The sequence below is a fragment of the Molossus molossus genome, unplaced genomic scaffold, assembly GCF_014108415.1.
Source record: "Molossus molossus isolate mMolMol1 unplaced genomic scaffold, mMolMol1.p scaffold_m16_p_14, whole genome shotgun sequence".
Classification (NCBI taxonomy): Eukaryota; Metazoa; Chordata; class Mammalia; order Chiroptera; family Molossidae; genus Molossus; species Molossus molossus.
This window is the reverse complement of record NW_023425349.1, coordinates 4,641,793-4,663,780: the sequence shown is the minus strand read 5'-3', so window position 1 is coordinate 4,663,780 and position 21,988 is coordinate 4,641,793. Positions and strand designations below refer to the sequence as shown.

At 55.7% G+C, this 21,988-nt stretch overlaps 1 protein-coding gene across 3 annotated transcripts; it reads left to right on the top strand.

Annotated features, from left to right (window-relative positions):
• Positions 1 to 131: 131 nt before the first annotated feature.
• On the top strand, positions 132 to 21,534 carry AIF1L (allograft inflammatory factor 1 like). 3 transcript variants are annotated; one of them, XM_036261296.1, is made up of 6 exons: positions 132 to 253; positions 467 to 528; positions 11,950 to 12,016; positions 14,141 to 14,182; positions 16,300 to 16,462; positions 19,738 to 21,534. In XM_036261296.1, the coding sequence occupies exons 1-6, from the start codon at positions 223 to 225 to the stop codon at positions 19,823 to 19,825; spliced, it is 453 nt and encodes a 150-aa protein (XP_036117189.1). In that variant the 5' UTR covers positions 132 to 222; the 3' UTR covers positions 19,826 to 21,534. The 3 variants fall into 3 exon arrangements, with proteins under 3 accessions (XP_036117189.1, XP_036117186.1, XP_036117188.1); XM_036261293.1 differs by having other exon boundaries at positions 16,279 to 16,462; XM_036261295.1 differs by lacking the exons at positions 132 to 253; positions 467 to 528 and adding an exon at positions 4,943 to 5,121.
• The last annotated feature ends 454 nt before the right edge of the window (positions 21,535 to 21,988 follow it).

Genomic DNA, 21,988 nt, shown 5'->3' with positions numbered 1-21,988 from the left:
CCCGCATAATAGCGGCTTTGATGCCGGCGGCCGGGCGGCGGGAGGGAAGGGAGGCGGGCCGGAGGGGAGGGAGGGAGGGAGGGGTGTGTCCGGCCGCCCGCGCCTTCCCTCCGCCCCTCGGTCCAGCCGCCACACGCCGCGGGAGCTCAGACCAGGCGCCGGGCCCTCCTCGTTCCTCGCCCGGCCGCGAAGCCCAGAGCAGGCGGGAGGCCCGTGCTCACCATGTCGGTCGCGCTCAGCAACAGGTTTCAAGGTAGGCGCCGCGCCCCCCGCTGTCCCGCAGCCTGCCCCGCCCCACTGCCGGCACGCTGTCCCGCGTCCCCGGCCCGCGCGCGTCGTGCCCCCGCCGCCACCTGTGCGCACCGGCGGACGGCGGGGTCTGCAGCGCGTTATAGCGGGCGCAGGCCCCTGGGGCGCGCGGCCGGGGAGACCCCCTCTTCCCCCGCCGTCTCTTTGTCTCCTCCAGGAGGGAAGGCGTTCGGCTTGCTCAAAGCCCGGCAGGAGAGGAGGCTTGCGGAGATCAACCGGGTAAGTGCGAGCCGCCACCTTCGCTTCTCTGAACCCGCCGCGAGGGCAGCTTGCGAGTCGCCGGAGCGGAGCGCCACCCGTCCCCAGAGCTCTCAACGCCCCGCGGGTCCCACCGCCATCTGCGAGGCTATGCTCCCCTTTCCTCTTCCCCGCCCCGGACTCCCCCCAATTTCCTCCCTCCGCCACTGTCCCTGTGCCTCCGACTCCAGGTAGGTCCTCCTCCACCCCCTCCACTACGTTCTGGGCCCGGCGTCTCGGGTTGCAAGTTGTTACTCTTAGACTGGGGAGGTAGGGCCCCGCCAGGAGCTCCGATAGCAGCGGGGCCCGGGGCTCCCCGGAAGCCGCCTGGGACCAGCCACAGGGATTTGGCGCCGGAAGGCACCCCCGAGCAGTCCGGGTTTTACAGCTGAGAGTCGGAAGGGAGGCCCAGAGAGGCTGAGCAGCTACCCAGCAAGTGTGGGTCAGGAGGCTGTTAGCGTCCTGGGCTCCAGACTCACCGGCCAGTGCTCTCTACAGCATAGAAAATGCTGGCCTCCCCTGGCCGGCTTGGCTCAGGGGTTGGAGCCTCGGCCTGCGGACCAGAGAGTCCCAGGTTCAGTTCCTGCTAGGCCCTAGCGGCTAGGGGCATGTACCAAAAAAAAAAAAGAAAAGAAAATGCTGGCCTCCTGTCTGCCCCACACCCACCCTCACAACTCTTTTCCACTCTAACTTTTAGGAGAGGCTTCCTTAGCGCCTTGATGCTTTTCTTGCTGGTCCTGGTGGGTTTCTATACAGAAAGCCATCTGACTGCTGCCTGGCACACAGTGGGAGCCCCGTAATCGTTTGTGTAATGACCATGTAGATTGTAGAAGATACGGAAGAGCATCAGAGCTCGGACGTAGCACAGCCAAGGCCTTCGGAGTGGTTCTGCGTGACCTGGTCTCCGTCACTTACCAGCTCTGTGGTCTTCACCAAGGACTTCTGTTCTCAGAGCCAGGGTCGCCCTGCATCAGAACAAAGGAAGACCTCTGTGGATGGTGCTAGAATTATTTCCTGAGAAGGACATCTCCCAAGTTCCTTCCTAACTGGTTGTGGAGGCATGCCTCCTGAAGCGGGGCTGGCATTCCCTCTGCTGGCTCCCTTGGGCCATGGCGCGCCCAGGGTTCAAGCCCAGCTCTGAGTCCCAAAGTGGAAAGTTGATGGGGTCAGCAGGGTCCTGGGGGAGGCTGTGGGGTGGGGCCAGGCACTGTGGCATGCTTGCAGTATTTCGTTGGGGGGCTTGCAGTCTGGATTTCCTCTTTGGTTTTCTTGGATTATCTAGCACTAGGTAGCGTGTCTGATTTCATCCCACTAGCTATAGGAATCTCGTGGAGGGCGCTGGGAACCTCAGGATCCCTCACTGCCATCCTTAGCCTGCCTGTTGGTGTCCTCTTGAGCACAGCCGAAAAGGAGCCTGGATGTCTGGCTGAGATCTCAGGGGTCCAGGCTGCTGGGCCCCCTCCCAGTTCACTCTGCAGCCTGCAGGTCTTGGCTGCTCCTGCCCTCTGGACAGGAGCCTGGAACCCTGACCTCATACAGCCCCCTGGGCCACTGGGCTGGGCGGGTTCCAAGCTGGCTGAATCCACCCACAGCCAGCAGGACCCTGAGCCAGAGACAGCTGGGATGGGGGAGAGGTGACTGTAGCTGGACAAACCAGAGTTGCTGAGTGTGTGGGACTTTCCATGCCAACCCTGCTGGGGAGGCTACAGGGTTGTTTTGGGAGGGCGACTTGCTTGGCTCTGAAAGGGGAAGGCTCGTGCCTCTCGGGAGCTGGGCTGGACAGCCATGGGGCTGGAGAGGGAGAGCAAGAAGGGTCTGTGTCTAACCACCTTGGGACCCCAGTGCCCAGAGAGGGCAAGCATTTGGCCAAAGCCACACAGGATCCAGTGGCAGAACTTGCAGTCTAGTGTCCCTTCCCTGCCCAGACGCTATTCTGAGACCACCACGCGAGCTGTGCTGCTGGGATTCCGGCTCTCAACCCCTGGAGGAAGGAGGCTCCAGGATCAAACCGGAAACTTGAGCTGCTTCCTACCGAAGTAGGTCAAGGTAGCCCCACCAAGGTTTAGAGTCAGAAAGGGGAGGAAGGGGTGGGGCAGAGTATTGTTGGCTCTATGACCTTGGGCAAGGCACTTGAGATCATGGTAGTCAGGCTGTTGTGATTTTTCAGCGATATAATCTATGTAAAGCACATAAGGAGAGCTGGCTGCTGTCATGATTGTTATCATTAGTTTGTTTAGGGCTTAAAGGTGCAGGGAGCGGAAACCAAGGCTGCCCGTGGCCCCTGCTGGCCACTCAGTCTGGGCAACCACTTCACTTGGAAGAATAGTCTTCCCCTGCCTGAAATGGAAACCATGACCCCTGTTCTGCTCCGAGCCCCTCCAACAATCAGTGGAGATGAGCAGGTGAAGCTCTTGGCAGATTCTGAGGGAGTCTCTCTGTTGGAGGGTCTGAGTCCATTTCTCTCATGACCATGGCCATAGTGGAGGTTCTAGAGAGAGCCATGTTGACAGCCAGACCGGCCTTCCTTTGGGGTTCAGCTTCACTGGTGGGCTGAACTGAGCAGCTGCCCTGTGGCCCCGTGGAAGCTGGAAGCCGGGAAGGACGGGACTGCATGCTCAGTTCACGTGCTTGGGTACCTCTGCGGCTGCTGCCCAGGGCAGAGCCCGGCCTGGCTGGCAGCTCTGGGGGCTTCTAGGATCGACATCCTTTTGAGGCTTTTCTCCCCCACTCTCCAGGGTGGGCCAGCAGGGCAGCTCACTCTTAGCTGTTATAAGGATTCAGGAGTGAAAATAGAGACTTGGGTGGACCTAGAGGTCCTGGCGGAGCTGAATGGAAATGCACTTTTTTGGTTTCACTGTAGCTTTTGCTATCATTTTCTGCACACGGGGCATGTGCCAGGCAGTGTGGCAGGCAGTGTGGCAGGCGTGCTTTGGGTATTATCTTGTTGAACGCTTACTTTAACCCTGAGTGTGTATTCCCATGTTATAGAAACAAGACTCAGAGAGGTCGAGTCAGTTGCCTGGGTTTAAACAGCCACACTTGAACCCAGCCTATTCTGTCAACTTCTGAACTTGACTGGGTTTCCTCTGTGGATGCCCACCCCCACCTCTGTGCTGTGTGTGTGTGTGTGTGTGTGTGTGTGTGTGTGTGTGCGCGTGTGTGCGCGCGCACATTCTCTGCACTACTGGAGCAGGCAGGACAGGCGTACACCTCCTACTCCCCCCACATAGCTGACATTCTCTGAGCCCTGATGGCCTGGCAGGTGACCCCAGGCCAGCAGGCCCAGCCTTATATGGCTACAGGACACATTCTCTCCAGCTTCCCACAGGAGGCAGAGAGAAGCGTCGGGGCTGGATGGGTGCCCCTCAGGGTGCTCTTACCCTAGAGGCCATCGAGGGCTGCAGCTTCAGCTGGCCAGAGGCCAGGATCTTTAACAAAATAACAGGAGGCGTGCCTGGGGCTTGACTGGCACCGTGTCACTGACTCCTGTCAAAGGAACGTCTGATTAGAAAGACGTGCAACAAGAATGTGTCAACATCGCATGGGGCACGGATCGCAAGGGCTCCCATTTTAGAGATGAGGAAGCAGAGGCTCAGCCAAGGTCATCCAGCCAGGAAGTGGCAGAGCCAGGAGTCTAACTTCAGACGCCGCCCATAGCCTGCCCTGGCCCCTGTCTGCCAGGTGGGCATGGCCTAGCTGTGACACAGGCTTCTTGCTTCGGTGGATAAAGATCTTTGGCTACTCTCCCGCCCTCCCAGCCCTCCTGGGTCGAGTGAAGGGCACTCAGCGTTCCCTGTAGCACTTTGGTGCCTCGTAGTTATCTCAGGACCCACGTGCCATCTGTACTGGGAAGAGCTGGGCACAGCGGGCCATGTGTCTCTGCCCAGAAGGGTATATGTCCCGGCCCCTCCCTGAGCAATGGGGGACCTCTGAGACCTGACCCAGGTACTACGCAGGTGTGTCTTTTCCTGTGTACTGGCAGTGCCACTGTATCCCTGCCCAGGTGAATGTGCCCAGCTGGCATCACTGGGCACCCGTCTCTCTTGCTCTTCCTTAATATATTATAAGGGAGATGGTGATAAGCGGCCACGTGAGCCTCCGAGGATTCAGTGTCCTCACAGGTCCGGCCAGTCACGACCTCAGTGTGGCCATGTCACAGGAAGCTAGAGATGGAATTTCTGCAGGGTCTGCTTTATTTTGTGGTTGATGGGTGTTTTTCTCCAGTTGCCCCATCTGTTGGCGAGGACACAGCGTCCGGATGAGGCCCGGAGCTGCTGCGGGGAATGTGAGCTGTTCTTTCAGGTGCATGTTACAGACTCCTCTGCTCGCCAGGCACCAGGCTGGGCACTTGTGCCCTGGTCCTGGCCCTTTAAGAAACCTGTGGGCTGACTTACAGGCCCCACAGCCTGGTATCGTGACGCCTGGCCTTGGGGTTTTCGCCCAGGGTTTCAGCCACCAGCCCCTTAGATGGCCTCCAAGATGGTGATATCTGCCCGCCCCAAAATTCTGCTCCAGCTAATACATAAAGACAAGCCCGGAGGGCCAGGAGCAAGCAGCCGGGAGCAGGTGCTAGAGGTACCGGCCCAGAAAGAGAGTTAAGTTTGGGGTGGAGGTGGTGGGGGTGGGGAGAACCAGGTAGGTGGCAAGGATCCAAAGGCCAGACACAGCAGGGGCTGCCCATCTCGGCTGGTTTGGGAAGTAGCCCCTCCTGGGCATGAGCACTTGGATGGGGCTCCTGGGGGTGGGAAGGAGCAGCACTGAGCAGGCTTGAGGTGTGCGCTGTCCCCCAGGGCTGAGACGGAGCGCTCTGCCCCTCCCCCTGCTGCGGATGGCCTGTCACGGCTAGGTCAGCCAGGTGTCCAAGGACAAAGCAGAGCTTGCCCTTGAGGACGGAAGGCCAGAGGGTCAAGGCTTACCAGAGGGACTTCGTGGCATAATGTGGGACAGGAAGTGTGGCTGGGTCACTTCTCTGCTCTTCTCCTGCTCACAGTGGTCTCTGTGGGTGATCCAAATGCATAAAGATAATTGCTAACACTTAGTAAAGATCTCTGCAGTTAGCTCATTTAATCCAACCCAGTGAGGAGATGCTATTATATGGTCCCATTTCACAGATGAGGAAACTGAGGCCCAGAGCAGTAAAGGAAGTTGCCCAGGGCCACAGAGCTAGTAAGTGCTAGATCTGGGATTTAAACCCAGGCAACCTGATTTAACATCCTTCCCCTGCCCCTCTATAGCCCAGACTCTACACTCAGGGAGCATGTGTGAGGCTCTGACCACTGTGGCTTTGCGCAAGACCTTTCCCTTCTGAGGCCTCAGTTTCCCCAGCCATTGAACAAAGAGGACAAGCTGGATGCTCTGAGGAGTCCCTTCCACATGCTGTAACTGGGTGGATGTTTTTATTTTTATTTTTTCCATTTATCTTCAGATGGAGTGGGAGGGAGAGAGAGAGAGGGAGAAACATCGATGTGAGAGAGAGATCAATTGGCTGCCTCCCGCACAACCCCAACCAGGTCCGGGGACCAAACTACAACCGAGATGTGTGCCCTTGACCGGAATCAAAAATGCGACTCCCTGGTCTGTGGGCCAGCGCTGAGCCACACCGGCCAGGGCTGGGTGGATGTTTTCACAGCTCCGTCATCCTGGGCCTCGCCTGTGGGCACTCTGGCTCGGGGAGTGACTGCTCAGCTCACAGCTTCCTGTTTCCGCCCCCAGGCTCCTGCCTGCTTGCATTTCCTGGCTCTTTGCCAGGGACTGACCAGGCCACCACAGCTTCTGACCTTGCCCCTCATACCTGGAGGCCCGGACAGCAGTTTCTTTCTCTTTTTTAAAAAATTTTTTTTCTTTATGATTTTAGAGAGAGAGGAAGGGAGAGGGAGAGAGAGATAGAAACATTGATGAGAGAGAACATGGATTGGCTGCCTCCTGCACACCCCTCACCAGGGATCCGGCCCACAACCTGGGCATGTGCCCTGACCGGGAATCGAACTGGTGCATGGATCGACACTCAACCATGGAGTCACACCAGCCAGGCAGGCAGTTTGTACAGCTGTAAAAACTCGTCATTTGGGCCCTGGCCGGTTGGGCTCAGCGGTTAGAGCGTCGGCCTGCGGTCCAGAGAGACCCGGGTTCGGTTCCCGCTAAGGGCACGTACCTCGGTTGCAGTTTGTCCCCGGCCCTGGTTGGGTCGTGTGGGTGGCAACCACTCGATGTGTCTCTTTCACGTCGATGTCTCTCTCTCTCTCTTTTCTTCCCACTCTATCTGAAACAAAAAATGGAAAAAATGTCTTCGGGTGAGGATAAAAAAAAAAACTGGTCATTTGGGACAGTGGGCTGGAGTAAACCACCCCCACACCCAGTCCCCTGGAGGGCTACAGAGTGGGTCCCTGGCTCCGGGATAGCCTTTTTCTGCAGCTGCCCAAGAGGGAAAGTAACTCCCAGTATTGACTTTCTTTGCTCAGAAACCTGTAGTCAGGCCACCTTCTCGTTCAGCGCAGGGAGGGGGCTGGGACGGCGCAGGGAGACAGCCCTTGAACTGTTCAAACTGCGATCGGGGGCAAGTCGAGCAAGCTCTCTGGGTCTCAGTTGTCCCATCTGTCAAGTGGGGATCAGAGAGGGGAAAGAGAAATTATAACCGGCCTGAGCCGGGAAGGAGGTTTGCTCCTGACCTGTTTACCAGTCCGTGGTGGTCTGCGTGGTGAGCTGCGGGGGGCCATCAGTGGATCACACAGATACAAATGTTAGAAGATAACAATGAACAACATCTATCTAGCACCTACCAGGTGCCAGGCACCGTGTAAGCACTTTACATGAATTTACTTACATACTGTAATTCTCAGAGCCAGCCCATGAGACACTGTATCCTTTCTGCAGATGAAGAGGCTGAGGCCCAGACCAATGAAGTACTTTTCATTCAGCTTCTGAGTGGTTCGAACCCAGGCATTCCGGCTGCAGCTTGCCCTCTTTTGCTTTCTGCTTTTGCTTTTCTTCCCAAAGGGGCTGACCTCTCTCTTTCTCCTCTGCCTGGGGACCCAGAGTCAGGGCAGCCAGGGGTCCTGGAGTCTGGACAGATAGGGTACCTGCCCACTGGGCATGGCTGGGCCCCGAGGATGGGCAGAGATATGGGACGGACACCCGAAGGGGAGGGAGCTGTGGGCTTTGCATGGTAGGAATTTAGGATCCAAAGTTTGGAGGTGGAGTGGGAGCTGGCAGCCCAGCCAACGGCGCTGCTGCCCACCGCCTGCTGCCCTGGCCTCCGCCAAAGTCACAGTCCACACAGCTGCCCACGGCCCAGGGTCAGCAAGGGCTGCCTACCCACGCCCGAATGGGTCAGCTGCTTTTCCCACCCCTGGTCACTCTGGCTCAAGCATTTGTCATTTTTGGCTCTAAGAAAAAATATGATTCCAATCTCTGCATGTCCCCTCCACCCCCAAGTCTGTGTCACACAAGTGCACACACTGCCCTCCCATTTCAGGGGGAGAGTGCAGGAGGTCACTGGCCGGAGGGCAGGCTTCTCCATTCATTCAACAGATGTCGGTTAAGCACCTACTGTGTGCTGGGCACTGCTGGGTGCTTGGCAGCCCTGAGGCAGGAGACAGTAAACATGTGCTTCGAGAACTTGTGGTCACGGGCCTGCCTCCTCCCATCATCCTTCCAACACCCACTTCCTCAGGTCACTTTTTCTTTCCAGCCCTGTGCAGGGAGGGGACCAAGTGGCCTCCTGTGTGGAGTTTAATCCCAGCTTGACCACTCACTAGCTGTGCTGCTTTGAACATATTACTTACCCTCTCTGTCTCGATCTGTTCACTCATCCTCCCAATATTTAATGAGCACCTACTATGTGGAACCTACAATTTAATAAGCCATTAAATTGTAGCAGGAGGTGGTTTGTCTCATGGAATAAAAGGAGACGCACAGGCCCAACCGGTGTGGCTCAGTGGATTGAGTATCATGCCATGGACTAAGAGGCCCTGGTTCGCCCTGGCCGGTCTGGCTCAGCAGTTCCAGTGTCGGCCTGCGGTCCAGAGAGACCCGGGTTCGGTTCCCGCTAAGGGCATGTACCTCTGTTGCAGTTTGTCCCCGGCCCTGGTTGGTCGTGCAGGTGGCAGCCACTCGATGTGTCCCTTTCACGTCGATGTTTCTCTCTCTTCCTCTCTCTCCCTCCCACTCTATCTGAACAAAAAAAATGGAAAAATGTCCTCGGGTGAGGATTAAAAAAAAAGAGGTCCTGGTTCTATTCCTGGGCAGGGCACATGCCCGGGTTGGGGGCTCGATCCCCAGTAGGGGGCGTGCAGGAGGCAGCTGATCGATGTTTCTATCTTTCCCTTTCTCTCTCTCTCTAAAAAAAAATAAATAAAATAAAAAAACATAATTAGAAGAAAAGAAAGAGAAACACAGGAAGGTAAGGGGGTGTCCGGAAGTGGAGGCGGGGGCCGCGGTGGGGTGGCCTCTGAGACGGTGGCAGCTGAGTGGGCTTGAAGGAGGCGAGCAGAGAGCACGTGGACCTGTGGGGCTGACAGGCCAGGCAGCGGAGCGCGGTGGGAGCGAGCCTGGCCGGGGTTGATCCAGCAAAGGGGCGTCCACAGGTCCCTCCGCATTCTTGTCCTTGCTGTCAATCTCGGCCTGGTTCTTTCTTGTTCATGTCTGCGATTTGTCTCCAGCACCAAGGCCCATGTCCTACCCCTGGAACCCAGTCTGCCCGGATCCCTAGAAGTGGTCAGTACACAGCACCGATGGGCTCTGGGCTGGTGCAGGGTTTCTGGTCGACCCGAATATAGGTGCTGGGAGGGCCCTCAGCTCTCCCCCGAAAGAGTCCCAGATGTCAGCCCTTGCCTGTGGCTCCCCACGAAGGTTTCCCAGTTCCTTGCGTGATGAAGTGGGGGGAACACGGCCACTGTAGTGAGCTGAATATAGGCTAGGTGGATTCCATTTAAAACTTCTGAGATTATTAACTTCCTACTTGTGTGAACTGTCCCTTGCTGAACGTACAGCAGCAGTCTGCGGTCATTGTTTAGCCTTTCCTTGGCAACACAGATGTGGCCGTCTTAGGTAGCACCTCCCCCTATTTTTAACTGTTTGGAAATGTTTCTTTGTGCATTGCCCTGAAGTCTGGGACCCACTGTCCTGTTTGTCCCTCTGCTGGGCAGGTTTGGGATCTGTGACCCCGGGAGGTCCTGGTTTGCTCAGGGTCACAGACAAGAGTGAATTGTCCCACTTCGGGTCAGCAGTGGAAAAGAGCTGTAAGAGGGAGCCAAGGGCAAGGGAAGTCCTGGACGGAGCTCCAGCTGAGTGGAGGTAGGGCCGTGCATGGCAGTGAGGTTTGGCCGAGCCATGGGCTGGGGCCACCTCCACTAGGCTGCTGGAGGCACAGGGCCCGGAGTCTGATAGGCCCAGATTCCAAACCAAGCCTGTGCTTCCTCAGCTGCCTGGGACTTTGGAGTATTATTTCACCTCTCTGGTCCTCCTGTTCTTTTCTGTAAAATCAGCATAAGAGTGAGGAACTAACGGGATAGCACAGTACCCAGCGAGGCGGGTCACATTGGCAGGTGGGTTGCTCCTTCTCTGTCGAAGGGTGCTGAGTTAACATGGAGACACTTGAACCCTGGAGGGGGTCCTATTCTGCTTCACATCAAATCATACCTGTTGCTTACTGAGCACTGACACACGAGCTTGGTTATCCCTGTTGAGGGACAGGTGCCCAAGGAGGTGGGTATATTTGTGCCCATTTCACAGTTAGTAAGAGGGGACTGAGATCCAAACCCAGAGTGTTTGATCATCGTTTAGGTTTTTGACACTCTCTTGTGCTACTTTAAGCTTCTTGGGGGTCTACACAGCAGGCTGGAAAGGTAGTGAGTTCCCTGTCCTAGGAGATGTGTAAGTACAGAGCCAGTCATCAGTTAGTGGGAAGCAGAAGCAGGAATTTAGGAACAGATGGAGGGATTGACCTAGATACCATTTTCTATCTCTTTAAACACGCCCTGTAATTTTAGGATAAGGACCTTATCTCCTCGGTCTTGGTCTCACCTGCTCCCTTGCTGCCTAGAACAGCAGGTGTACACTGTGATCCCTCAAAAACTGTTGAATGGGTGAGCGAATGAGGAGCGGTGCCCGAGTCCCGTCGGCTCAGTAATGAGGAAAGTGCAGTCCAGGGAAGAGAGGGCATCTCTGGAGTCCAGTGCAAGGGTGGGCGTGCACCCCTGCCTCCCAGGTTGCACACAGGCTCAGGTTCCGGGGCAGCCGGAGATTAGCACCGAGTCAAGTCAGATCCCTGGCCCTGTGCTGGCGCAGCAGGTGCTCACAGATGGTAGCTTTTAGTTTTTACAGCCAGATGAATGCCTGCTGTCTGCCCATCTTTTTATTTTATTTTTTTATCCTCACCCGAGGGCATTTTTGCATTTATCTTCAAATAGAGCAGGAGGGAGAGAGAGAGAAACATCAATGTGAGAGACACATCCACTGGTTGCCACCCACACGACCCTAGCTGGGGCCGGGGACAAACTGCCACCGAGATACGTGCCCTTAGCAGGAACCGAACCCAGGTCTCTCTGGTCCATGGGCCGATGCTCTAACCGCTGAGCCAAACCGGCTGGGGCTGTCTGCCTGTCTTTTAGGGTTGAGGTCAAGAATGCAGACTTGGAATGAGACGGAGCTGAATTGAAGCTCTAGCTGTGTGAGCCTCAATTTTCTCATCTGTAAAATGGGAAACTGTTGGGCCTCCTGGGGGGTCCAAACAGATCTTGTGGATAAGTGCTTCATTCTGGGGGCTCTTGTTAGTGTCCCCCGACCCTCCCCATCTGGTCCTGAAAGGACACATTTGAAACTCTCCCAGCATCTGAGGGGCAGGTGTGTGTGTTTTGCAGGTGGTGTGGGGGGGTAGGTGACCTCCCAAACAATGTACAGTCGTTTTCTGGCTAGAACGGAAACTAATAACACAACAGCTACTGTTTATTGAGCACTTGCTATGTGCCAAGAGTCATACACGCACTCTCCTCGGATTCTCATACAAACTCCAGAAGTGGCTGTGACAATCACACTCATTTGGAGACAAGCGTGGACAATCAGAGAAATGACTGTGCTAGGATCACCTACTAAGAATTAATGTTGAAACCGGGGCGCTTGTCTTTGGGGCTCAGTGCTTCCCGGATTCGCCCCAGGTCCCTGCACCATAATTTAGTTTGACTGAACGTGTGTCTTCTAGAGCAGACCCCCAGGCCCCACTCCAGCTGCTCAGCACACTTTCTACCCACAGGCTGGACTCCTTTGCTCGTGTGCCCTGAGGGTTGCCAGGAGGCCAGGACAGACACTGGAATCTCCTGCCCTGGGGCGAGGAGGCCCGGGGCAATGGGCCTGTGCTGGTGAGTTCCGCCCGCTGACACCTTGCTCAGCTCTGCCTTCTTACCTCTCCAGGAGTTTCTCTGTGACCAGAAGTACAGCGATGAGGAGGACCTGCCACAAAAGCTCACAGCCTTCAAAGGTGAGCTGGGCTGACTGCCCCCCTCCCAGGCCCTCCGGCATGGAATTCCTTACCCCATAGGACCAGGCTGCACTCCTGTTTCCTCCAGGACGCCCCTGTCCCCGGTGGGCTGCAAGACAGGGTGTCCGGCTAGAGGCTGCCTCCAGCCGCCCCTGGCCCCTGCCCCTCGCCCCTCGCCTACAGACCTCAGCCTGCCCCTGCCTCTCCCCACAGCTGCCCCGCAGGGCTCAGGTTGGCTCCTGTCGCGCTGCCCAGGCCCTGCTCGCTCCCGGCCCCAGCACACAATCAGCTCTTTGTAGCAGCCCTGGCCTCTCCCCCTCCACCATGGAGCGCCTCGGGAGCCCCTGTGGAGAATGGACGCCTGTGTCTCCGCGCTGGAGCAGGGGGCAGAGTTTCTGCCCATTGAATCCCGGCAGCACGGGATGAAAAGAAAACAGGGCCCTGGGAGCCCGAGCGCGGGGAGGGGGCCGCATAAAGGTCCCTCTGTTCCGGGCCCTGGCGCTTGGTTCCCAGCCAGCGGCCCAAGAAAGGAGAGGAGCCCGGCACATAAGGAGCAGACAGACCCACCTTTCCTGCCAGGGAGATGCCCTCAGGGCACATGGGAGGACCATGCAAATATCTTCGAAAGCCTTGGCAGTGTGGGCCACCGTCCTGCTCCAACGCAGGACCCTGCCAAGCGCTCCTCAGGCTGGGTACCATTGGTTGTCCTGGCCGAACATCCACGGCTAAGCATTTGTTGGACATTGACCTGTGGGAAGCACTTTGAATGCCGTGCTGTGAGCTCCCTGAATCATCCCAATCCAGCCAGGAAGGAGATGATGACATCTTTAATGTAGAGAAGAAATTCAGGCTCAGAGAGGAGGGGTCATTTGCCTGAGGTCACACAGCTCACCTAGGGCAGAGTTGGGGATTGAACCCATATTGGTCTCACTCCAGAATGCCTGCTCTTAACCTCTGTAAGATATGCATTTTACATTAAAGAAAGAACTAGAACAAAGATACTCCCCTCCCTGCCCTGTCACCCGGGCAGCCAGCCAGCCATAGGAGCCTCACCCTGGAGGAACAGCCCTTCCCTTCTCTCTGGTTATCAGTGGGCTCACTCTCCAGAGGTGGCTCTGGGAGAAGGGACAGAGGTCTCTGGGATAGTAGGTGTTTGTGTGTGTGTGGGGGGGGGTGCTGTGAGGCCCTGATGGCATGAGGAGCCCTGGGATTACCTGGGAGGGACATTCCAGACACGGGGTGGCCAGCCCCGAGCAGGAGCAGGTGGGGACTGGGCCAGGTACACCAGGGTCAGTGGATGGAGCAGAGGGGTGGAGGGCAGATGCTCCTGAAGGTCATGGGGCCTCGAAGGAGACTGGGAGACCTTGGCTTCCTCGCACTGGCTGCTCCGTGCAGAGTAGACCCGGGGGGCCCTGCTCTTCTGTGGCAGGGCTGACCTGCCAGGGTCACAGGCCTTGTTTGCACACACTGCCCACGACAGAAGGTACCAAGGTGCCCCAGTCATTGTCCCTTGCTGTTAGCGGTCCCCTGGGCCCCTTGATCAGGGACGTTTAATTCAGTCTGCAGGTGAGGTTTGTGGGGAGGGCCTGTGTGTCCTCGGACATTGTGTGTCCCACTTTGTGGTCGAGGGCAGGCCCAAGGGCATTTCTTCTGGAAGAGCACCCAAAGGTTCCAAAGCACAGGGCCGCCCTGTCAGTGGTCCCCACACCTGGCGGCCCATGAGAACACCTGAGACTGACAGGCGGTGCTTGCTCCCCCTGCCCTCCTAGCCCCACCCAGTCTGTCTCCTGGGCCAGAATCTACTGTGGCCACTGGAGCCGATTCGAACGCAGGCAGCCGTCAGTGGTGGGGGCTGGGAGGAAGGAGCTGTCCTCCTCAGCAGAGGACCAGTGGCCTCCCGGGCACCTTTCTCCATGGTGCCCATGGGAGGGGGGTGCAGACAGGACAAGCTCTTTCCTCAAGGACACTAAGATGATAAGACTCGTGTCGGGACCCTCACCTGGGGTGAGGAGTTAGGTGTGGGCTCTCCAAGGACCTGGCCAGTTGCCCCTGGGGAGGCACTGGGACCCTGCAGGGGCCACCCTGCCCTCCAAGCTAATGCCCTTTTTGCTCTGTGGTTTCCAGAGAAGTACATGGAGTTTGACCTGAACAACGAAGGCGAGATTGGTGAGTGAGGCCCGAGAGTGCGGGGACGAGGATGCTCGGTGGGTGGACGGTGTGAAGGTCCAGAGAGCCCACAGACTCACCAGCTCGGGGGAGGGGTCGTGAGCCTGATGCGCACACACTGAAGCCTTCTCGAAAGGCTGGGCCGGCGGAGCAGCTGCCTTCACGGTGTCCTGGATCCGTCGCCCCACCCCTCCCTTCTGACCGTTTCCCTCTCCGACCCCCGCACTGCCCACACCTCCGCCTCCCACCCCAGGGCCCAGCGTAGAGAGGGCCGCCCCTGCCGGGCTGGACATGCTCAGGCTTTTGGTGCCCTGGCCCAGGGGGCTGGCATTTCCTTTGTCCCCAAGCCTCTCCTCCCATCTGTACACTGTCCTGCAGTTGACAAGGTGCCTTCAGGTACATCGGTTCCCTCCTCCAACAGACCCTTTTCCTGTCCTGCCGCCCAGATACTGGGAGCGACAAACACCTGTCCCATGGCACTTATATCCACATGTCTTGACCTTCACCTGTAACAGAATGACACGGTGAAGGCTGGTTTAATTATCCCCATTTTACAGATGAGGAAACAGAGGCTCAGAAAGAGGAAACGGCATGCTCGGGGCAGGGGGTAGTTAAGTGGCAGGCCCGGCCCATCCCTGCCCGGTTCACCCTGAGCTCGTGTTGCCAGGCTTCTCCTCTCCTGTCTTCTCTCATTTGTCCCCCCTTCAAACATTGTCTTCTCTAGAAGAACACTTATTGAGGGAATACATTTCCAGCATAACACTTTTTGGAAAGCCAGACAAAAACGCGTCCCCCACATCCCAGCTCCCAGAAATACCTGCTGTAAACAGCTTGGTGTATTTCTTCCACGCTTTGTTCTGACCACAAACGCTGTTTTCCACCACTTTTAGAACCTCCTTTGTTTAAAAAATAATAACATATTGTGAGTATTCTGGCATATGATTAACTTTTCTTTTGAAATATAATTTAGTGGCTGCAGAATATCCCGTTGCGGGGAGGGACTGTCATTTATTCGGCCAACGCCTGAGTGCCATTGATAATCCTGTGAAGAACATCTTTGCACATGAATCTTTGTCCACATCCCTGATTATTTCTTAGGAGTAGATCTCAGGAATTGGACAATCTGGGTCAGGGGTTTTTGAAGCATCCCGCCAAGCGGCTTTCCAGAAAGGTCTCGCCGGTTTAGAGTCCGGCAGCAGCGGTGGGAGACCTCGCTTTCTCCTGTAGAAGGCTGCCCAGCTTTCTTTGAAATGCCCTGGCCGCCCTGGCACCGAGGGTCTGGCCGCAGTCCTGCCTGGCCCGACATCAGCCCCTGCCAGGCCGCCTGGCCCGCCGTCCTTTGCTGACCCATTGTTAATGGAACAATCTGAAGGAAATTGCCTCAGATCTTGGGAGCCGGGGGATCAGAGGCAGCAACTCCTCAGGGTGTAGTGACTTTCTGGTGCCTCCCTTGTTTGTCTGGAATTTTGTTCCTTTGTTGGTTCTCCTGCTCTGCGGGGCATTGTTGGCCCCCTCTGCCTTCTGGACAGCAGGGTGGCAGTAGCAGACGGGAGAAGCTGCCACCTGGCCCCTGGAGATGACTGTGATGCCAGGGCTCAGGCCAACTCCCTGACCCCCCCTCGCTGGGCAGTGACCTCCGGCTCGCTGGGCAGCCAGCCCGTGGCTCCCCCGGCCACAGGGAGGAGCAGAGATAATAGTAAAGAATAGCTGCTCTATCCCTGTGCACCTGCTTAGTGCCAGGTGCCTCTCGGGCATCGTTCCTCCTGATGATCCCATCAGTCTATTTGACCACCGATGGGAGCAGGGGTTCAGAGAGGTTAAGTAGTTTGCCCCAGGTCCCACAGCCAGAAAAAACAGAGCTGGATTCCAACCCATGTCTGTGCGACACGAGAAGCCTATGTTCCCTAACCACTCGTCTATATTGCCTCCGAAGAGAGCAGGGAGGGCGTGATAGGCTCGTTCTCCCTAGAGGAGCAAGGCCAGTGACTGCAGTCTCCAGGGAGAGGCTGTCCGGCTGGGCTTCCTCTGGGTGTGGGGTTCAGAGGGAGCTTTGCCAGCTTCCTCACTGACCCCTGCTGCCTGCCTCCACTTTAAAGGGTCTGCTTTTCTTCTGGTAGACCTGATGTCTCTAAAGAGGATGATGGAGAAGCTTGGGGTCCCCAAGACCCACCTGGAGATGAAGAAGATGATCTCGGAGGTGACAGGTGGGGTCAGCGACACCATCTCCTACCGAGACTTTGTGAACATGATGCTGGGGAAACGGTCGGCTGTCCTCAAGCTGTGAGTACCTCCCTGCCTCTCCTGGGGTCTCTGAAGGCCAAGTCATTGTGTGTGGAGAGGCCCCGGGCTCGGGCGCGTCAGCCATCCCCCAGCCAGGAGGTGACGCATTGTGTGACCCGCTGGGCAAGGCTTTTCATTTCTCTGAACTTGACTTCTTTATCTGTCGAATGTCACGCTAGCATGTACCTTGCAGGTGAAAGTAGCCTGTAGCGGGTCTGGTAGCATCAGCGCTCAGTTAAGTGGCGACTGTGATGATGGTGGCGGTGAGGGTGACAAAACTCGGGGCAGAACTTTCTGAACCTCAGTTTTCTCATTTGTAAAGTGGCCCTACTACCCCAGGGGGCTGTCGTGAGCAGACTATAGCACTTTAAAACCGGCTCCAAAGGGAGGTAGAGTTCCATGCTATTCCTCTGTAAGATAGAGATGTAATAAATGTCTTTCCTGAAGCGTTGTCCTGAGGATTCATGAGATGACACACATGAAGAGTCTAGCCCAGTGCCTGGCTGACGGCAAATCTCACAGGCCGGACACAGGAGCTACCCCACTGGGGAGCTGCAGAGACAGTCCTTGTACATTCTCATGGTGTTTGAGCTGAAAAGGACCTCACTTGGTTTTCACGAAATAAGATTAACTTTTTTTCCAAATGTCAAATATACCTGTCTCATTCTACAAAAGGGGACGTTGAGGCTCCAGAAACCTGCTAGTGAGCCGCAGGGTGGGCAGGTCAGAGCTTTTAGTGTGGGTGCGGCGGGGCAGGAGGTGGGGCTGGGCAGGAGGTGGGGCGGGGCAGGAGGTGGGGCGGGGCAGGAGGTGGGGGAAAACCGCCAAGGTCAGAACGCAAGCAGAGGGCAGGTAATAGCAAGCAGAGCGATGCCGCTATTAAAATGACATCAAAGATCTAGCAGACATTTATCATGTGTCAGCCACTCGTCTGCTTGTTAACTCTTTAGATTTATCATTTGTTAATTCAGCAAATATGTATTGAGCACCAGCTATATGCCAGGAATTATTCTAGGTGCTGGGGACACATAAGTTGATGATTTCCTTGTGGAGTTTACATCCTAATGGCCAGAGACAAATGAAAACAAACAAAAACAGATTGCAGTGGTGTACAAAGAAATATAAAGTGGGAGGAGGGCCCTGGCCAGTTGGGCTCAGTGGTTTAGCGTTGGCCTGCGGACCAGAGAGTCCTGGGTTCAGTTTCCGCTAGGGGCGCGTACCACAAAAATAAAAAATAAATAAATAAATAAAGTGGGAGGAAGAACAGAGATGATGCACTGGTGGGCAGGAAGGGTCTCACTGAGAAGGTGACATCTGACCAGAGTCCTGAGTGAGGAATAGCATTCCAGGCAGAGGACACCGCACATACAAAGGCCCTGAGGCAGAATTGTGCTCATGATTTTAAGGAACAGCACAGAGGCTAGTGTGTCTGGACCCCTGGTACGTACAGATGAGTCTGCAAAGGTGGGCAGGGGCTAAGGGATAGGGCGCCTGCTAGGCCCCAGTCAGGCTTAGCATTTTGGGTTGTTTATTTCTTTCAAACAAAACACTCATTTTACTATTTTAAAAGACAAACCAAAAAACTGATAGGCTGAAGGAGTCCAGACCAATCAGAACTGACGCAGCTGTAAAAATAAATAAATAAATACAATGATTTGACTTCATAAAAGAAATGACTAACTCAAATTTCACAAATCTTCATGTGTATAGTAATATAGTCATGTACAAAATATCGGAAATACAAGGTATGAATTTTCCCCCTTAGGTTTAGAACGAACTATCAAACCTCTGTTTACTGCATGTACTTTTCTAAGCCCTCTCTGTTCAGCAGCACACTCTGTACAAGCACAGACATGCTAGTATATTTTTAAAGGGTTTTTTTCTTTATTGATTTGAGAGAGAGAGGAAGGGAGAGGGAGAGAGGGAGACAGAAACATCGATGAGAGAGAAACCGATTGGCCACCTCCTGCATGCCCCCCACCTGGGCATGTGCCGTGACCAGGAATCGAACTGACGACCTCTTGGTGCAGGGGTCGACGCTCAGCCACTGAGCCACACCAGCCTGGCCAGGCTAGTATTTTACCATGAGAATTCATTTTCATTTCAGACTAGTGACTTGTCTTTTACCCATAACTATACACATTTCATTTTCCTTAGGAGACACTTAAGACCTTGCTAGTGGTTCGTTTTAGGCTTAGCATTTTGTACTCAGGGGAGGGATGTCACTAGAGTGCTCTAAGCCGGAGACTGACTTTTCACAGGCCCCCTCTGGTTTGGCAGGGGTGCGAGTGGCCACAGGGAGGCTGCAGTCGAGGTGGGCAGGAGCTGTTGGCATCGGAGTGATTTGGGAGGTAGGGCTGGAAGCTTTGCTCCATGTCCAGATGCGGGGTGTAAAGGAAAACGAGGAGTCTGCTGATTCTAAAGTCTGGGGTCTGAGTAACTGAGTGAGTGGCTGTGCTGTTTGCTTAGAGGGAAGAGCAGGTGGGGGAGGCGGGAATCAGGAGTTCAGGTTTCAGTATGTTCGAGGGAAGTGCCCTTCAGACAGCCCAGGGGAGGGGTCGAGGAGGGAGCTGGCAGGAGATCCCGAGCTCCGAGATAAGCTGTTCGTGGACTGCCGCCCCTTGGATGGGATTTAGAGCCAGGGGACTGGAAGAGCCCAGCCAAGGGATGACTGCAGACGGAGTAGGGCACTGATGCCTGGACCGGCTCCAGGTCATAAGCGCCTTGGCACCCTCACCTCCAGATGGAAACTAAGCATCAGAGGGGTTGAGTGTCTTTCTGGAGATACCAGCTGGGAAATAGTAGGGCTGGGACTCAAATCCAGCTGTTTCCCTCCAAGGCTACACTGTGAACCCTTATCCTCTACTCCCCAGACTTGGCTCTCAGAGCAGTGGGAAGTTGTTGAAGTTCTGAAGGGGTTCTGAGCAGAGCCATGGCCCAGCCTAGCTCCCCCTCCTCTGGGCACTGTGGTTAGGAGAAAGTGCATGGCCTAGAAGTCAGAGATCCGAGTCTTTCCTGCCTGGACTGTCTGCGTGCCACTTTGCGCCTCAGTTTTCTCCTCAGTAAAATGGGTCTAGGAGCCCCTTCCATGGGCTCCTACCCAACCCCCACCCGTGCAGAAGGGCTCCCATAGCTGCCATCCTGGGCTTCTGAGAAAATCCCAATGGAAAATGGATGGAGGGCGCTCTGCTGAGGACCCTGCAGGTGGAAGGCTGGAGAAGGCAGGGGTCCTAATGCTGTGTTTTGTTTTTGTTTTTCCTCCATCTCCAAACCAGAGTCATGATGTTTGAAGGAAAAGCCAACGAGAGCAGCCCCAAGCCGGCTGGCCCCCCTCCAGAGAGAGACATTGCCAGCCTGCCCTGAGGACCTGCCTGGACCTGCCCCTCCCCCCCTGCCCTGTTCCTCCCTCCTGATCTTGCTGCCCTCTGGACTCCTTGTATTTTGTCTTATTTGGGTTTCTTGGTCATTGGGCATGTTTTATTTGTCTTTTGTTTTTGTTTTTTTTTCACCTGCAGGATCAGTGATCTCTTTGTAAAGCACAAATTATCTGCCTTAAAAGGGCTCTGGAGCCCCTCCCTCTCTTCTTCCATCCTTCCCTCCACCCCACCCCCACCCGTGCAGAAGGGCTGATATCAAACCAAAAACCGGAAAGGGCAAAGCTAGGGCAGGGAGGCTAGAAGCCTGGGGTCCCCACGCTTGGAGCTGGTATTGTCCATTCTTCCTGGGGGTCTCCGAGCTTAGTCCGGGCTCACGGGCCTGGCCACTTCCAGGAGACCTTGGAGTAGGGACAAGGCTGCAGAGCCTCGCTAGGGACACAGGTTCTAGTGCTCTTGGGTAGTCCAGGATGTGGCCACGCACTGCCCCACCTCCCCAGGTGATGCCCCTCTCGACCAGCTTCTCATCCTCAGTGAGGTGACAGAAGGCGGGAAGGAGGCCATTTGAGCCCTTCAAGAAGTTTCTGGAAGAAATCCTCTGGCCTTGCTCCCCTGGCCACACCTTTCCCGGCAAGCTCAGAGGGAGCCCTGTCTGTTGCTGGGCAGCAAAGGGCTTTGGAGGTAGAGGCGAGGCCAGCAGTTTTGGGGAGGAGGGTCATCTCACTGTAGTCCCACCTTTCAGGGAGGATGCTGAGGACAACAGGTTAGGAGAACGGAGAACAGAACGCTCGTGGCAAAGAGCACAACGTTAAGCCAAGACCTGGGAATAGGACTTTGCCTTTCTGATCCGTCTGCTTGAAAGCGGACTGTGCTTCCCCCATTCGCCTTCCCACCTTACACCATTCATTCATTCACTCATTCATTCATTCATTCACTCAGTCATACAACAGATATTTATTGACCCCCTCTTATAAGCTTTAAGACCCCGCACTGTGTCCTGACGTGTGCTGTGTCCACTGTCTAACTCATCTCGCCCTTTCCAAATCGCCCCAGACCTTGAGCTTGGGCATTGGATTGGGGCCTCCTGTGTCCTTTATTATGGACGCACAGGGTTTAAAGCCCTGATTCACCCTGTAGGTCAGCTGAGCCAGTCCCCTCATGTCACAGGGGAGAAAACTGGTGGCCCACAGGGATGAAGTGCCTTGCCCAAGGCCAGGGGTTAGTCTGGAGATGCAAGAGTCTGAACTGGAGCCCAGGTGTTCAGATGCCCTCTCCATGCTTCGTGTCTGCTCTGCGCTGCCTCGGATGAAAACAAGGGAAGGGGCAGGGAGGGACAGCCCCGGGAAAAGACTCCGGGCCAGGACTCACCTTCCCAGTGCCTCCGAGTCAGCATCAGGGTTTGGGTGAGGGCGAGGCCCACCTCTGCAACCCTGCGTTCTCAGCTAAGCTACTTCTCAGAACTCACACAAGTGTCACACTCGGCCCCATGTTGGCTGAGCAGGAACCTTAGCCTTGACCCTACCTGTGTTCTGGAGTCCCTGACCCTGCCTGCTCATGACTTAGATGCATTCATCCGTTTAACATACTTATTAAGCACCTGTTATGGGCCAAGAGCGAAGAACCCAGTAGTAAAATAGACAGACTCATATTTAGAGTCTAGTGAGGAAGTCAGACCAGGACAAGGACAAGTGAGATGAATGTTAGGAAGGGGGGGGGGGGCTATGGAGTGACTGCACTGCAATCCTGGGGGTGGGGGCAAGATGGGCCCAGGACTAGGCAAAGATCTTAGAGAAGCCTTTGCCAAACCTGAAGTGGCGAGGTCTCGGGGCTGTTGGTGGCTGGAGCCAGTGTGGGTTCCTTGTGGCTCCTCAGTGGCCCATAATCAAGGGTCCAAGGAGCTGTCCTTACAGCAGCCTGAGGGAGTGGTGCAGGTAGGGGATGGGAAAATGGCCAGTTCGGGTTAATCAGTCTCAACCAGTTCAGGAGCAAGATTATTTGGCCATGACTGGCTGATCTTCAGGCTAAGGAGCTGCTCAAATGCGCAGGCTTAGTTGAAGTTTAAACCCAGCAAAACAGTTCACCCTGTAAATGTAAAATCTCACCCCGCCCCCTTCCCTGCCTTGGCTTTTTCCTCCTGCGATCATTAGATAAG

Coding starts and splice junctions, on each gene's coding strand:
- AIF1L (XM_036261293.1), top strand. CDS start 223: ATGTCGGTCGCGCTCAGCAACAGGTTTCAAG. Junction 14,183..16,278: donor GAACAACGAAGGCGAGATTG/GTGAGTGAGGCC, acceptor TCCACTTTAAAG/GGTCTGCTTTTCTTCTGGTA. Junction 16,463..19,737: donor CGGTCGGCTGTCCTCAAGCT/GTGAGTACCTCC, acceptor TCTCCAAACCAG/AGTCATGATGTTTGAAGGAA.